A 16973-nucleotide genomic window follows, 5' to 3' on the forward strand; every position below is an offset into this window, starting at 1 on the left:
GCTGTGATGAACACCATTACCAAAAGCAGGTTGGGGAGAAAAGGTTTATTTCACTCACAGTTTCATACAACAGTTCATCATCAAGAGCAGTGAGGGCAGGAACTCAAGCAGGGCAGGAACCTGGAGGCAGGAGCTGATGCAGAGGCCATGGAGGGGTGCCGTTTACTGGCTTGCTCCTCAAGGCTTGCTCAACCTGCTTTTTTACAGGACTCAGGACCACCAGTCCAGGGATGGCACCACTCACAATGGGCTGAAACCTCCCCCATCAACCAATAATTATGAAAATGCCCTACAAGTTCATGTTCAGCCCAATCTTATGGAGGCATTTTCTTAATTGAAGCTCCCTCCTCCCAGATGACTTTACCTTGTGTCAAGCTGACATAAAAGTGTTGCAGCATGACATTCATTAAAGAAGTGTTGAAATTATTAGTTTACAACTTCATCACAAAGTGAACATACCAGAGTCACTACAACCATATTGAGAAATTGAACTTAGCACCATCTTCTCAGAGTAGAATCTCCTCACATCTATTCATGAATATAAGAAATTATAGGTTACTTCAGGCTATCTTTAAACTTTATATGGGCAAAGTAGTATAGAATTTGCTACTTTTATGTATCCTATCACTATCAATTCGTCCAGGTAATTCATTATCGCTGGTTTATAATATCCCAGCAAACTGATAGGACAGAATTTCTGTCCTCTACTCTTTATGTGGTATTTTGAGGAATTATGAGCAATTTGAGGTTATTTTTTTAATTTTTTTTTATTTTTTGTTTTTTTTTCAAGACAGGGGTTCTCTGTGTAGCTTTGTGCCTTTCCTGGGACTCACTTGGTAGCCCAGGCTGGCCTCGAACTCACAGAGATCCGCCTGACTCTGCCTCCCGAGTGCTGGGATTAAAGGCATGCGCCACCACCGCCCAGCTGAGGTTATTAAAATATTAAAAATAATTCTGTTATATAAGGTAGTGAATGGGTCTTTTGGTTAATAGATTTTTTTTTAAGTAAAATACCTAAGAGCAGAACTGCTCATAAATTTGCCTTGGTCGGAGGCTGAAGAGGCAGAGCAGTGAAGAGCACATGTTACTTGCTCTGGCAGAGGATCTGAGTTCAGTCACCACCATCTGTGTCAGATGGCTCATAATTGCCTGTGCCCTCTTCTGGCCTCTTTAGACACTAGCACATGTGGCTCACATGCACACACACACACACACACACACACACACACACACACATTAAAATAATAATAAATCTTTGAGAAATTCCTTAGTGAAATGTCTATAATGTTGTGTCTAGAGGTCTCACGTAGCTTCCATTATATTTATTTCTAGGCATTTTATCTTTTTGCCAATATGTATGCTGTTTTTTGATTCCTAGCTATTTAAAATGTGAGAGAACAATACACACACACACATACACACACACACACACACACACACACACACACATATACACACATTGCTTTTGCATCCAAATTCCTTTATTATTTTAATTGTTTACCAACAAGGGTTTGGGGAGAATATTTTTTTATTTTTTGAGACAGGGTCTCTCTGTATAGCTTTGGAGCTTATCCTGGGACTCACTCTGTAGACCAGGCTGGCCTTGAAATTACAGAGATCCACCTGCCTCTGCCTCCTGAGTGCTGGGATTAAAAATGTGAGCCACCACACCTGGCTTGGGGAGGATTTTAAATGATCTGTCTTGACTATAGTATATATAGTGAATATATTAGTGTATTCTTGATATGGCAGGGACAACTTAATATGTCACAGTTATAGTACTTTGTGGCTTTGTTGTGCATTGTCTCATCAGAATAGCTGGGATTTTTCTCTTATTGTCTAAACTATTATATCTTTAAAATACTGATATTATAGCACTCTTTCTCCTTACGTTTTGGGATGATATTGTTTTTTTATGTAGTAACAGTTTTTAAAAACAAGTATCAATGTCCACATCTTCATTCCATCTCGTATTTCTGGGGACAGTTCAGTGTGGTTGTGATCATTTGTCTGTGATCACATGTCTGTGGCATGGAATTTGAATGACTTTTACGCCGTTTCTGCTTATGACACATTTCAGTTCCAGAGTTTAAGTCTTGGTCTGTATCACTGCCTGGAGAGCCAGCCTCCAGCAGCCCAGGTATGCCAAAAAATTCACGAATGTGGTGAGGGCTAGACTTTTTCTATCTGAGGGGAAATAAAAAAGAAACACACTTTCTGATGGTAATTTTCTCTTTTGCTTCATCTTGAAAAATCTTCTCTGAAAATTTGTCTCCACCCAGCTACATATTTCTCCACACAGCTACATCTCTCTTCTACACAGCTACACATCTCTACATAGCCATACATTGCTGCACAGCTACAAACCTCTATACAGCTCCGTCTCTCTACTACACAGCCACATATCTCTACATAGCTACACATCTCTCTACACAATTCCATCTCTTTCTTGCCAAAACTCTCTTCCACATGTCTCTCTTCATTTCTCTCCTCAACAGGAAACTCTAGACAATATATAAGTTACATTTTCAGGGTCACATGGCATTTCTTGAGTAAACAATAAGAAACAGTCATTCTAGTAATACATGAGAACTCATATAGTTTCTCTCAGGCTAAAGATGTTGTGCTGACCGGGCATGATGAGTAACCATGGCAACTCTTGGCTATCAGTCAAGTTCCCTGATGTGCAGTCTGTAAAGCAAGCAGGGAGGCACCTAGTGCTAGAGTGCTTTGCACTTTCTCAAGGGACAGTGACCTTAAAAGTGTCCCAGGACCTAAACATAAACAGTGAGTTAACTGAGCCTTGAGTCTTATATAATAAAACTGAGGTTTAGGAGTTCGTGGAGAGAGCCAATTGCTGAGAGAATTATGTCAACTAAAATTGCTTCATCCCTGACAAACAGACACTTGGGAATTTGTCCTTGTACATTCATTTGCAGGGGCAACTAGTTTACCCATACTGATTTGGGGCCATGGTGACATCCAGGCCCAAGCTGCTACAGAGGGCCACGGCTGGGTCTGTGATAATGTCTAAGAGGAACTCCAGTGAGAACTCATTATCAGTGACTGGCACAGCAGAAGTTATTTCTACCTGGAGGAAGATATAAGTGAAAGTCCCACGAGATAAGACAAGACCCAAGTGTTGAATAAGAACTTCTGTTGGCTCTGAATGTACCATGAGGCTGTTGTAGGACTGTGCACTGATGGTGGAAGTGGAAGGCATTCAGAATATGAGTGTCTGTGAAGGAAATGGCATTGGAGCACATAGAAACCCAGGAAAAGATGAAACAGCACCCAGACAACTTCCAGAAAGCAAATGCAGATTTATTCAGACCACATGTAATCCAGAAGACAATTTAAAGTGAGCCCAATAATAAAGAGAACAGGAATATCTTGAAATGAAATCCTTCATCCCTGAGAAGGGGTGAGAAAGAAGAGTGAAGGTTTGATTTGCTCAAGGTGCTTGGAGATAAAGAATGAAGATTCTTTTCTGAACGTGAGAGCACAATTCAAGGTCAGGAGAAGATTAAATAAACCAGAAGCTAAGTACTAAGCAATGAGAAGAGCAGGCTCTCTCACCAAGCAGACACCCACAATCATTTACAAGAAGACAACAAATTAATAGTTAATGATGGCAAAGCGTGCAGAGTGATTTTGTTGGAGGAGTTTGGTTAAATGATGGCAAGCTAGCATGTGGCTGAAGATAGAGTCATCAGCAGCAAGGCTGGGAGCAGCTGGACCCGCAGCCCTGGGACAGGCAGCCAGGCACACAGACACATGTGGGCTGGTAGCAAGTCCTGGTGCAGGTCACAGGTCCAGAGCAAGCTGGCTGGCAGCACAGGTTGAGGCAGAAGGGCTCACAGCAGGGCTTGAGGCAGGGCCTGCAGCAACAGGGCTTGCAACAGGGCTGGCAGCAGCTGGAGATACAGCACCTGGGCTGGCAGCAGCTGGACTCACAGCAGCTGGGCTGGCAGCAAGGCTGGCAGCAGCTGGACACACAGCAGCAGGGCTGGCAGCAGGGTGTGCGGCAGCAGCTGCTCACACAGCTTGGCTGGAAGCAGGTCCTACAGCAGGTGGGCTGGCAGCAAGGCTGGCAGCAGCTGGAGCCACAGCAGCTGGGCTGGCAGCAGGGCTGGCAGCAGCTGCTCACACAGCTGGGCGTCCAGCAGGTGGTCCTGCAGCAGGTGGTCCTGCAGCAGGTGGGCTGGCAGCAAGGGGAGCAGCAGGAGTTGGTCATGGTGTTGGATGTGGATGGAGGTGTTTCTGGGATTGTGATCACCGTTTCAGTCCTGGGGCTTTTATACCCTGGACACGCCATGAAGGGACCAATAAGCAGGACTTTTCCTTGTTTGTTTTCTGCTGTTCATGAGGAAATTCTCACAGGAGGAAGTGCCCCTTGAGTTTTATAAATCTTTTGAAATTATGATGTAAGCAGTTAATTGTGGATAATTCAAGGAAGGAAATTTCTAGAAGTCATCATCAACATTGTTTCTGCTCTGATCATTATTTGCTCAGGTGATAGTTGCTGTAGCCATGGGAGGGACTGAAGCATGACCTTCTTCAGATGGTTCTCTTGTTTCCTCGGCTGTGTGTAGACTACGATGTGTTTGCAGGGAGAGTTACATTCACAGTATTAAACAAAACCATACCCAAGGCCAGACTGTTTCCCAGAGATGTTTGCTTGTTATACCCTACAGCAGGCAAGCCTATTTGCAGCAAATGTTACCTGTGCTGGACCAGTCTTATCAAAGAATCCATGGCGAGAAGGTAGCTTGTAGTCTGTCTTCAAATGCACCCATGAGCACCAAAGCCAGAATACAGAGTCAGACGGGAGACATGGGGGTTCAGAAGACATTGGCTGACTTAGATCTTAGCCTTGTTCACCCACAGAAAAATGAGGAACTTAAATGACATAAGATGATGCCAGCATTTTAAAATAAATTGAACCATAGTATACTTTCAGAGATGGGCATACACTGTAGCTTGACCAGATATCATACAAGAAATAGTGGGTCTGTCCTTCATATCAGGTGTGTGTGTGTGTGTGTGTGTGTGTGTGTGTGTGTGTGTGTGTGTGTGTGCTTAGTAGTTGTCTAAGGTAAGTAGTGTGTGGTTTTTGCTATCACTTTTGTGTATCAAAAGTATATCGACTTCTGAATTTTATCAAAAATGAAATCATATAACTCATGGTTCATTTTCTTTCACTCAAAATTATATTTTTGAGATTTAATGACTTTGTTGGATTCAGTTGTCATTTCATTTTCATTTTGCTCAATCATTTCATAGAATTGTATGATAGGACTACAATCTATTCATGCTCATTTCGTGACAAGATCTTAATTTTTTTAACTCATTGTGTCGTCAATGGACATTTTTTTTTTTATCATTAAGACTTTTGAGAATCCACATCCACGGCTAGGCCCCGGGTGGAGCGCTGGGAGTCTAATTATCGAGAAAGAGGAGGGTTTATATGAGCGAGAATTGTTGAAACCAAGGGTGGATAAAGCACAGGGACAAATAGCCAAAGAATGGAAACACATGAACTATGAACCAAAGGCTGAGGGGCCCCCAACTGGATCAGGCCCTCTGAATAGGTGAGACAGTTGATTGGCTTGATCTGTTTCGGGAGGCATCTAGGCAGTGGTACCAGGTCCTGGGCTCGCTGCATGAGATAGCTGTTTGAAACCTGGGACTTATACAGGGACGCTTGGCTCAATCTGGGAGAAGGGGACTGGACCTGCCTGGACTGAGTCTATCAGGTCATCTCAGTCCTCGGGAGTGGCCTTGATCTGGAGGTGGTGGGAATGGAGGGTAGGCTGGGGGGAAGGGGAGGGGGCAGGAAGTGGGAGAACAAGGGAAACTGTGGCTGTTATGTAGAACTGAATAGTATTGTAAAATAAAATTTAAAAAAAGACTTTTGAGAATCATACTCTTATGATTTGTCTATTTCTTAGTCTGGTTTGTGGATGTTTGTAGATATAACAAACATTAGCACACAGTTCCAATGGTTTTTAAAAAGTCATCTGCATGTGTTGGGCAGAAAGATCGGTTGGTAAAGTGTTTGCCATGCAAGTATGAGAACCTGAGTTTGGTCCCCAGAACCCTTGTAAAAAATGCTGAGCAAAGTGGTTTATGCTTGTAACCCCAGCACCATAGAGGAGGACACAGGCAGGTCCCCGGGGTTTTCTGGCTAGGCAGTCTAGCCTAGTCAACAAGTTCCAGACCAATGTGAGACCAGCTCAAAAGCAAGGTGAATGGCTCCCTGAGGAATACCCAAGGTTGTCCATATATACATAGATGCACCCACAGCTGCACACATGTGTGTACCCATACAGACACGAACATACATGCACACACTTAAGGCTGCAATGATATATAGATTACACACCTGATTGTTCACATTGCTTTAGGTATCATCTACATTTGATGTTTTCAGTCTGGACTTTCAGCCATTTTTTTTTTAATTATGTATCTGTTACAGTTTGGTTCTTAAACGTCCACTCAGAGCCTAGGTATTGAAGGCTTGATCTCCAGATGATGGTAGTGTTAAGGAGTGATGAAAGGTTTAGGGGTGGGATCTACTTGGAGGAAGGAGGTCATTGAGAACATGTGTTTGAAATACATATGGGGACTCGACTCTTTCATCTCTGTGTCTTTGTTTCTTGACGACCATGTGGCAATCAGTTTTCATTGCTCCCTTGGTTCTGCCGTGATATACTGCTTCAACCCTAAGCCTAAAATCAAAGAGGCAAAACAATTGTGAACTTAAACTTCAGAAACCATGAGCTAAAATAGACGTTTCTTTTTAAGTTGTTTATTTCATTTTGTCACGGTGATGGAACACTGACTAACAGAGTAGCTATTTAGTGTTTTCTCCTTAAGGATGTAATTTGATTTTCCTTGAAGATGAATGAGTTGACCTCCCAAGCATTCATTGGACATTTAGAGTTCTCTTTTATGTGATGCTAACCGTGTCTTAATTTTGGAATTGTTTGCTTTTTTCTTATTTCTCTATTGACACCTTTGCTAATTTCATGCCTTACCAGTGTCCTCTTCTATACTGTGGCCTGCCATGTTCCTCTCTTAAGGTTTTCCTATTTATTGTCATATGTTTAGTGTGCATAGTGCTGGGTGTTCATATAGACAATTTCTTACAAGTCTGCCATATACTTTGACCATGTGTTCTAGTTAGGAATCTCAAGACGGAGAGACCCCTCTTATGCCCAATGTAAAGAGAACCCCCACAAAGACAGAGGAAGATGAAAAACAGGTAAGAAAAATGCAGGGCTATGATCCAAGGGATATGGGCAGTTCTGCATGCTGAAAAATGCTAGGAGATAGATTTCCTCTGTTGCTGGGGGTAGAAATACGACAATACCCACTCCTGGATCTGAACCCATGAGACTGAATTTGGCTTCAGACCTCACAATAGAAGATAACACTGCTGTGCTGTTTCAGCCATGAAGCCGGCGGTATTTGTTACAAGAGTAAGAGGAAGCAAATGCATATTTCCAGTCCCACTGTGCCCGAACTTGACTTTCCTACTTTCCTATATGACTTTTCGAATGGCTCCCATGTAATTCTTGAAGGTAAGCTATATTATTTCAGAGATGAGTGTTAGAATCCAAAAGCACTTTCTCTTGGAAGGAGTGTGATTAAAATTTAAGAGTAGTGTCTAGGTGTGTCAAAAGGAGAATTTCAAAGAGCATTTGATGTTTATGTAATTGTCTATAAACTGACTGAAGATACATTTCAAAGAACACATAAATTTAAAGAACACATAGACATACAATAAAGGGAGTTAAGCTTGTGTTGTTAGAGTTTAGGCAAAACCTCATGGGATGATCCTTCGGGTTTTGAGTTCTCCATTTCTATGATAAGAGGTACTCCTGAATCTAAGTATAAGAAACAAAAATTCAGAGTGGTTGTACAAGCTTGCATTCCCACCAGCAGTGGAGGAGCATTCCCCTAGTTCCACATCCTCTCCAGCATAAAGTGTCTTCAGTGTTTTTGATCTTAGCCATTCTGACAATTCTAAGGTGGTATCTCAGAGTTGTTTTGATTTGCATTTCCCTGATAATTAGGGATGTTGAGCAATTCCTTAAGTGTCTTTCAGCCATTTGAGTTTCCTCTGTTGAGAATTCTGTTTAGTTCTATAGCCCATTTCTTAATTGGACTGTTGGTCGTATTGATGTCTAATTTCTTGAGTTCCTTATATATTCTGGATATCAGTCCTCTGTCTGATGTGGGGTTGGTGAAGAGTTAGGTAACCCAGACTCAGAAAGACAAATATGGTATGTACTCACTCATAGGAGGATACTAGATGTGGAACAAGGATGACTGGACTGCTACTCACATCACCAGTGAGGTTACCTGGAAAACAGGACCCCAAGAAAGACATGAGGATCACCCAATGACGGAGAAATGGCTGACCTGGACATGAGTGGGAGCAATGAAGGGCGAGGGTCGAGGGAAAGAGAGCGGGAGATCCCAGCTGGATCAAGAACAGAGAGGGAGAACAAGGAATAGGAGACCATGGTAAATGAAGACCACACGAGAAAAGGAAGAAACAAAGTGCTAAAGAGGCCCACAGAAATCCACAAAGATACCTCCACAAAAGACTGCTGGCAATGGTCGAGAGACAGCCGGGACTGACCTACTCTGGTGATGGGATGGCCAAACACCCTAATAGTTGTGCCAGAAACCCCATCCAAGGACTGAGGAATCTGGATGCAGAGATCCATGGCTAGGCCCTGGGTGGAGCGCCAGGAGTCTAATTAGCGAGAAAGAGGAGGGTTTATATGAGCGAGAATTGTTGAAACCAAGGTTGGATAAAGCACAGGGACAAATAGCCAAACGAATGGAAACACATGAACTATGAACCAAAGGCTGAGGGGCCCCCAACTGGAGCAGGCCCTCTGAATAGGTGAGACAGTTGATTGGCTTGATCTGTTTTTGGAGACATCTAGGCAGTGGTACCGGTCCTGTGCTCATTGCATGAGTTGGCTGTTTGAAACCTGGGACTTACACAGGGTCGCTTGGCTCAATCTGGGAGGAGGGGACTGGATCTACCTGGACTGAGTCTACCAGGTTGATCTTAGTCCTCGGGGGAGGCTTTGCCCTGGAGGATGTGGGAATGGGGGTTGAGCTGGGGGAAGGGGAGAGGGGCAGGAGGGGGGAGAACAAGGGAATCTGTGACTGTTATGTAGAACTGAATGGTATTGTAAAATAAAATAAAAGGAAAAAAAGAAACAAAATTCAGTTCAGTGAGCTCCCTCAACTTTGTCTTTAAGCAAAAATGAAAATTCAATAAGCTGTGTCTTTTTGAAAGTCTGTTGCACACAGGCTGTTGGAGACTTTCTAGGTATATATCTGAAAATAATCACATATCTCTTGTGCTGTAAACCCAATGGGTGTTGTGTAGGTATGTTATATTGTTCTCAGGGAAGTAAACCCAGCCATTCATGTTCATTTCTTTTCATTAATGGCTCTTTCCCGTACAGTGTCAACCACTACATTATGAAGTTCCTCATTGTTCATGGAGGTCTGGGGTTTCCTCTATCAGGTCCATGTTCATATGTACCAGACTCCTAATGTCTCTCTTTCCCTCTACCCCCTTCCTTTTCTTCAGTCTTGATACCAGAACTCAGGCTTTCATTTCCCTCCTCTGATTTGTTTTTCCCTCCCCAAACTCAGGAAGTTATTTGGATTTCTCAGGTGGCCTGGAGATCATAGAGAATCAAAGGCTTGCAGCAAGACCACTTGTTACCTTGAGTCCCAGGATTTGTCGCTCCTTTATTCCCTTAATAATGTTTTCACCTAGAAACACATCGTCTCTCTATGTGCAGGGGAGATTTGGTCTGTCTCACAGGGTATGATTTATTCCCATATGACTACTTGCTATCAATGACAGAAGTGTGAGAACATAAACAATGACACTTCCATGACATGAGCCAGCTCTTCCTAGTGCAACTATTCACATCAAAGTCCCAGGACAGGAGCAGGCACACGTGAATCACCAAAAAGGTTTAAAGGGGCTGACCAGTTGCTGGACAGAGACTGAGACCATCGAGTTCACATCATTTTAGTAGGGTTCTTAAAACCATTGCGAGTCTTAAGTGGCTGGTGGTGACCAAGGTGTGAACAATGAATTGAAAAGAGCTTTGTTAGTAAAGATGATCTGTAAATGAAAGGAACTGATCTTTCCACTGCCAGAGAAGAAACTGAAGTATACAAATTTACAATGTTCATGCTCCACTGTTATAGCTACTTTAACTGAGTTGTACCTGTGACTATGTTAGCTCCAGAATCAGAAAGCCTGGGCCCTGGACCTGCCTCTACCCATCCCTAGCTACCTGGGATAGATTGGACCACTTAAGCTTTGCAGATAACAACAGCTTCTGTGAGTTCATGAGAGCAATGGGCATGTCATATGCAGAAGAGAGCACCCCAGAGCACTCTTCCACACCCTCCAGCTCTTAAATCCTTTCTGTCCCTTCTGCAGTGATGCTCCCTAACCCTTTGCAGTGGAGTAGGAGAGGTCCATAGATGTCCCACTTAGGGACAAGTACCCATAGTCACACATTTTTAGCACTTCGTCTACTGTCTCTACACACTCGTGCACCATGATTTCCATCCAAGCATATGAGGCCCAGCGATCATGTACTGAACCCTGAAGCCCATGAGTTAAAAGAAATCTTTCATTCATTAACTGGCATTTTTACTTATTTTATTCCCCGTGAAGAAATTTTGATTAATGCACTGAATCTAATGTAATGAATGGCATGACTTAGATCATAAAACACAACACGAAAAGCAAATCAAGCATAGAAAAGGTATCAGACATAATATGAGAGGTAGAATGAAGAAGACTTTATTAGAATACCAGTGGGTAGTGTCTCTTTAGTTGGGGAGACAATACAAAGATGTCATGATGAGTCACAGATGAGTCATAAAAACCACAAACACTCAACACTCAACGTATAATGATGGGTATTTATCATTTCCAAGATGTAATGAGATAGTTGTGAATTGTGCATGTTTTTTTCTTAGCTTATTAAGGAAATGATTTCTGTCAATGCTGAGACTATGAATCCAGATCATAACAGGTGAAGCTGACAGGCAGAGAAATGAGGATCACATCAAAATGGGTAAGATGGCAGTCAGGGTGCAGTAAACAGGTCTGTTAGTAGGAAGACTGGCGATTGGATGAAGGTGTGTGTGCTATAGGCAGAGAGTTTTGCATAAAGTAAAACTCCAGCAGGTCTGAGAATAGATTATTCGATTCCAGTAGCGGCTTCATCAACAGCTGCAGGGCTCACAGCAGCTGGACCCACAGCCCTGGGACAGGCAGCCAGGCACACAGACACATGTGGGCTGGTAGCAAGTCCTGGTGCAGGTCACAGGTCCAGAGCAAGCTGGCTGGCAGCACAGGTTGAGGCAGAAGGGCTCACAGCAGGGCTTGAGGCAGGGCCTGCAGCAACAGGGCTTGCAACAGGGCTGGCAGCAGCTGGAGATACAGCACCTGGGCTGGCAGCAGCTGGACTCACAGCAGCTGGGCTGGCAGCAGCTGGGCTGGCAGCAAGGCTGGCAGCAGCTGGACACACAGCAGCAGGGCTGGCAGCAGGGTGTGCGGCAGCAGCTGCTCACACAGCTTGGCTGGAAGCAGGTCCTACAGCAGGTGGGCTGGCAGCAAGGCTGGCAGCAGCTGGAGCCACAGCAGCTGGGCTGGCAGCAGGGCTGGCAGCAGCTGCTCACACAGCTGGGTGTCCAGCAGGTGGTCCTGCAGCAGGTGGTCCTGCAGCAGGTGGGCTGGCAGCAAGGGGAGCAGCAGGAGTTGGTCATGGTGTTGGATGTGGATGGAGGTGTTTCTGGGATTGTGACCATCGTTTCAGTCCTGGGGCTTTTATACCCTGGACATGCCATGAAGGGACCAATAAGCAGGACTTTTCCTTGTTGTTTGTTTTCTGCTTTTCATGAGGAAATTCTTACAGGAGGAAGTTGCTCTTTAAGTATTACAAGTCTTTTGAAAATTATGAGGCAAGCAATTAATTGTGGATAGTTCGTTGAGGGTATTTTTGGAATCACCACCACCATTCCTGCTCTGATTATTCCCTGGTCATATGATAGCTCTGTGGGCACAGAAGGAGCTGACGATTCTTTCTTCAGTGTGTACATTTTTCTGGTATAGTGTGGGAAGTGTTTGAGAGAATGAGTGTCATGTTAATGTGTTCACAGTGACAAATTCAGTCCTTGCCTGGGTCCAAGCCTGTCCATTAGAACTGCCTGCTTATTCCAGAGTATAATAGACATGTTTATTTGCAGCAACCATGGTCTCTGTCACATTAGCCTTATCAAAGAAAGTGTGGCTCTTTTGAGCATGTGAATCTAAACCTGAGGATAGTGGCAGATGAACATGGGGGTTCACAAAGCATCAATCCATTTAGATCCTAACCCTATATAGCAAAATAATCAGTACCCTTAGGTAGGTATCCCAACATGGGTATAACCTTCATGAAAAGAGAAAATAACATGATCTCACAGATAACTTTTAAAAAGATAATTGAATCATGGCATGCTTCCAGATTTTTTTTTTTTTTTTTTTTTTTTGGTTTTTCGAGACAGGGTCTCTCTGTGTAGCTTTGCGCCTTTTCCTGGAACTCACTTGGTAGCCCAGGCTGGCCTCGAACTCACAGAGATCCGCCTGCCTCTGCCTCCCAAGTGCTGGGATTAAAGGCGTGCACCACCACTGCCCGGCTGCTTTTTAATTTTTCATTCAACCAAATATGACAAAACTATCGTTCATATCAGGAAATGGTGTGTGTACCCTGCAGTAGCTGTTTTCGTATTTTTTCCTCATTGTTATCTTTTCCTCCCCATAAGACACATAGTCTGCTGACTTATAATAGCATAGTTTCACTAATTATGAAATTTTATCCAAATTGAAATGTAATAGCAATTTTTTTTTTTCTTCCCCCAAATTGTGTTTGTTAGAATTACTTTTTTTGTTGAATATGGTAGCTGTTTGTGCCTTTTCAAGACAATTGATTATTACATGATACAATTTTAGAGATTTATTTATTTGCATTGTGTATGAGTATTTTCCTGCATCTGTGTGTGTGTGTGTGTGTGTGTGTGTGTGTGTGTGTGTGTGTATGTGTGTATGTGTGTACTGAGTGTGCAGTGCCCACAGAAACCGCACACCAGCCCCTGGGGCTGAAGTTACAGAGAGTTGTGAGCCACTCTGTGTGCTCTGGGAGTTGAACCCAGGTCCTCTGGAAGAGCAGCCAGTGCTCTTAGCTACTGAGCTGTCCCTCCAGTCCTTATTGTGTGATATTTTAGTTTATTAATTTTTGTGTTATTAATGGACAACTTTTATGAGTAGGGCTTTTGTGACTTATGCTGTCATAGATAATTTTGTCTAGAGTTTGGTTCACTTGAACGAGTGTCCCTGTGAATATATCCCGACATACACTTATTGTGAAGTTTCTGGGCTACAAATTTTGCATATGGACAACATTAGTAGATACTTACATAGAACTTATCATTCTTATTGCTTTATGATTTAAATTTTTTATTCAATTGCTTTGTGTGTACATTTCCATGCACATGTGTGCGTCTGTTTTCTCCTTCCACTATTTGGGTTCCAGAGATTAAACTCAGGTTGTCAATCATTTATCCACCTCAGTAGTATATTCTGTGCTTTGTGTTTTAATACCTGGTGTTTTCACTGTGGGGTTTGAAGCATTTTTATTATCTGTATAATTAGTATATCTCATTACAATTTTCATTTGAATTCCTTAATAATGAGTTGGATTTGCATATGTTCTTCAGTCCTTCACATTTCTCATTTGTAAGGCCCTATCACATCTCAAGTTTGTTTCTGCTAAATTGTCTTTTAAAAACTCTTCATCGAAATTCTTTAACTATCCTTTACTATGGCTGTGAACCTCTCATGGGTATTTTTGGTTCCCTGGAAGAGTATTCAGTGCTTTTAACTCATGAGACATCTTTGAAATTTTGGTTTTAATTTCTTTTTGTTGATTTTAAGCCTTTAATTAATTCATGTTATATTTTTGTAAGTAAGATGTGATAGGGATCCACTTTCATAGTTTGAGCTTTACATATTGAACATTCTTTGAAATATATGTCATTCTTTATTGTTTTCTTCCAGGACTTTATTGTTTTCTTCTAATTTGTTTGCCCTTTCCTCTAGTTGTTTACAGCGTTCTTCCCATTTTTTTGTCTTTTCCTCTACACAAGCCTCTACCTTCTTCATGATGTTACTCATAAGGCTATTTTCTTCTGCTTCTTCCAATTTTTGATGTTCAGGTCTAGATGTTGGAGGTGGGCTATGTTCTGGTGATGCTGTATTGCTCTTCATTTTGTTGTATGTACTTCTGCCTTGATGTCTGCCCATCTCCTTGTGGTTGCTTCTTGGTCTTATCAGTGTACTTGGTTCAGAAAGAGCTGACAGATTCAGGAAGTCTCTCTCTCTTGTCCAGATGGGAGTTCTCTTGTCCAAATGGGAACTCCGGGGCAGGATGGAAGCTCTTATCTGGACCGGAAGTCTGGAGCAGGATGGGAGCTTTTGTCCAGACAGGAAGTCCGGGGTAGGATGTGTGCTCTTGTCCAGAAGGGAAGTCCAGGTCAGGATGTGAGCTCTTGTCCAGGAGGGAAGTCCAGGGCAAGATGGGAGCACTCTCTGGTCCAGAACGGGAAGTCAGGGGCAGAATGGGAGCTGGGGGCCGGTCTCTAAGTCTCAGGAAGTGGCTGGGGTCTTGGGCAGATGGGCGTGGGGGCAGGGCGTGGAGATTGCAGGGGCTGCCAGGGGGGCTTGGAGAAGGGGATCCTTCCCGGTGGGGCTAGAAGGGGACCTGCCTGGTAAAGAAGGGAAGTCGGGGGCAGGATCAGAAATATATGTCATTCTTTATTCAGTCACAGTATTATTCAAATATATTCCTTCTCAGACCAGTATTGTCTGAAAGATAATTTCCTATAAAACATTTTAATATGCACAGATCTTGGATGTTATTGATTTCTTATATTTTAAATTTGCCACCTAATTTCTTAATTTAAATTGCTCTGCAGCTCCATCTATTTGCATTTGTTTCATTCTCAACTTTTTAACCAGAATACTACATGTCTTATTTTTAAAGATTTTTTGTAGAATAAATAATTAAAGACTATAGGTTTCCTTCAAAATGCCATTTCTATGATATCCTCTGAGTTCTGACATCTAATGCCTTCATTACCATTAAATTTCTCAAATGTTTTAATTTCCATTATAAAACCTTTCATTTCGGTATGTATTCCAAGTCAGTAGTTTTCTCCTATGTTGTCTTATGTCTACAACGTACACTATTATTCATAACAAATATTTCATTTGATTTTGTTTAATAATTTTTTTTTCATTTTTCTTTATTAAGAAATTTTCTACTCACTCCACATACTATCCATAGGTCCCCCCTTCTCTATCCTCCTACTCCCCAGCCCTCTTTCCCAAACCACCCCGCATCCCCACATCCCTCAAATCGAGGTCTCCCATGGGGAATCAGAAGAGCCCAGCACACTGAGCCTAGGCAGGTCCAAGGCCCTTCCCACTGCACCAAGGCCATGCAAGGTGTCACACCACGGGCACCCGATTCCGGAAGCCTGCCCATAGACCAGGGACAGATCCTGATCCCACTGCCTGGGTGCCCCCCAAACAGTTTGAGCCAAACAACCATCTTCCATATCCAGAGGGCCTAGTCCAGTCCCATGGGGGCTCCACAGCCACCAGTCCACAGTTCATGGGCTTCCACTAGTGTGGCCGGTCATCTCTGCACGTCCTCCCATCATGGTCTTGACGTCCCTTGCCTGTAGTATCTCTCCTCTCTCTCATCAGTTGGATTCCTGGAGTTCAGCCTGGGGCCAGGCCGTGGATCTCTGTGTTTAATGATATTTTTTGCAAGAAATGAATAATTAAACAACATTGTAATTTTGCAACATAAAAATACTTGTTCTGTAAATGAAATTAATGATATAATTACAATCACCACACCAGTGACATTATAGTGTCACAAGGAAGAGTGGTTCCTTAAATTGAATGCCCAGTTCTAGATGTGCTCAGGTTTCTGTGGTGTCTGACTGAGGGGCCTTTCAGGTTTTGACTTTGAGAGTTAGACAGGGTAACTAGGGGGTTAGCATGTTTCTGGGAGTTGTCAATCAATTTTTAAAACACTCCCAACAACTAGTTCTGAGTCATGAGAGGATGCTGAACAAGTAAACAAGGATAGTGAACCTCTGTACATAGCCTTGTAAATCTGAACATTCAAACTTCAAAATAGTCTTCATTTCTCTGGGAATATTCTGACATACATCATTTTAGTAGAAATTGGCACGTTATACCATTTTATTCTTTATTCTCCCTCCCATGAGTAAGTTACTTCTAAACACATCAAGGTTCTTCTTGTGAGTAAAATAACAGTTCCTAAGAGATGCTTGAATCCTAATCTATGACTGTGTCATCCTCCATGGTGAAGGAGTTTTGAGGACATGATTAAGAATATCAAGAGGGAGAGATTGTTCTGGACTATTTGTAGGTGTTCAGTATAAACACAGGTTCCTGATAAAGAAAGGTAGAGATGGAAGACAAGTGTAAAAATAATATAAAGTTATGATTCAAGGAAGGTGGTCAGCCCTAGAAGTTAAAAATGTCAACTATTGCTTACAGAAAACTACAACCCCCCCCCAAAAAAAAAAATCCAGCACTTGGATTCAAGCTCAGTGATACTGAATTTTGACTTCTGATCTCCAGAACTGGAAGAAAATAAATTTCAAGCTACTAAATTGGGGGCGATTCATTGCAAGGGTAACAAGAATTGAATACAAATTTCCAGTCCTGCTATGCCTGAACTCTAATGACTTCCTGTAATGACCTTTCTAAGGCCTCTCTTATAGTTTGTGAAATTAAGTCGTGTATGCTATCCTAG

At 42.7% G+C, this 16973-nt stretch overlaps 2 protein-coding genes across 2 annotated transcripts; both read right to left on the reverse strand.

The window, feature by feature from the left end:
- Nucleotides 1-3303: 3303 nt before the first annotated feature.
- LOC114706929 (keratin-associated protein 9-8-like) lies at nucleotides 3304-4326 on the reverse strand. The gene has a single exon (XM_028889482.2). The coding sequence runs from the start codon at nucleotides 4316-4318 to the stop codon at nucleotides 3713-3715; it is 606 nt and encodes a 201-aa protein (XP_028745315.2). The 5' UTR covers nucleotides 4319-4326; the 3' UTR covers nucleotides 3304-3712.
- A 6522-nt stretch (nucleotides 4327-10848) lies between these two features.
- Nucleotides 10849-11865, reverse strand: LOC114706928 (keratin-associated protein 9-3-like). The gene has a single exon (XM_028889481.2). It carries the CDS (start codon nucleotides 11842-11844, stop codon nucleotides 11302-11304), a length of 543 nt encoding a protein of 180 aa, XP_028745314.1. The 5' UTR covers nucleotides 11845-11865; the 3' UTR covers nucleotides 10849-11301.
- Nucleotides 11866-16973: the final 5108 nt, after the last annotated feature.

The sequence above is a fragment of the Peromyscus leucopus genome, chromosome 8b (assembly GCF_004664715.2).
Source record: "Peromyscus leucopus breed LL Stock chromosome 8b, UCI_PerLeu_2.1, whole genome shotgun sequence".
In the NCBI taxonomy this organism is placed as follows: Eukaryota; Metazoa; Chordata; class Mammalia; order Rodentia; family Cricetidae; genus Peromyscus; species Peromyscus leucopus.

Bases quoted from the DNA above. Each gene is read 5' to 3' on its own strand.
- LOC114706929 (XM_028889482.2), bottom strand. From the start codon at position 4,318: ATGGCGTGTCCAGGGTATAAAAGCCCCAGGACTGAAACGGTGATCACA.
- LOC114706928 (XM_028889481.2), bottom strand. From the start codon at position 11,844: ATGACCAACTCCTGCTGCTCCCCTTGCTGCCAGCCCACCTGCTGCAGG.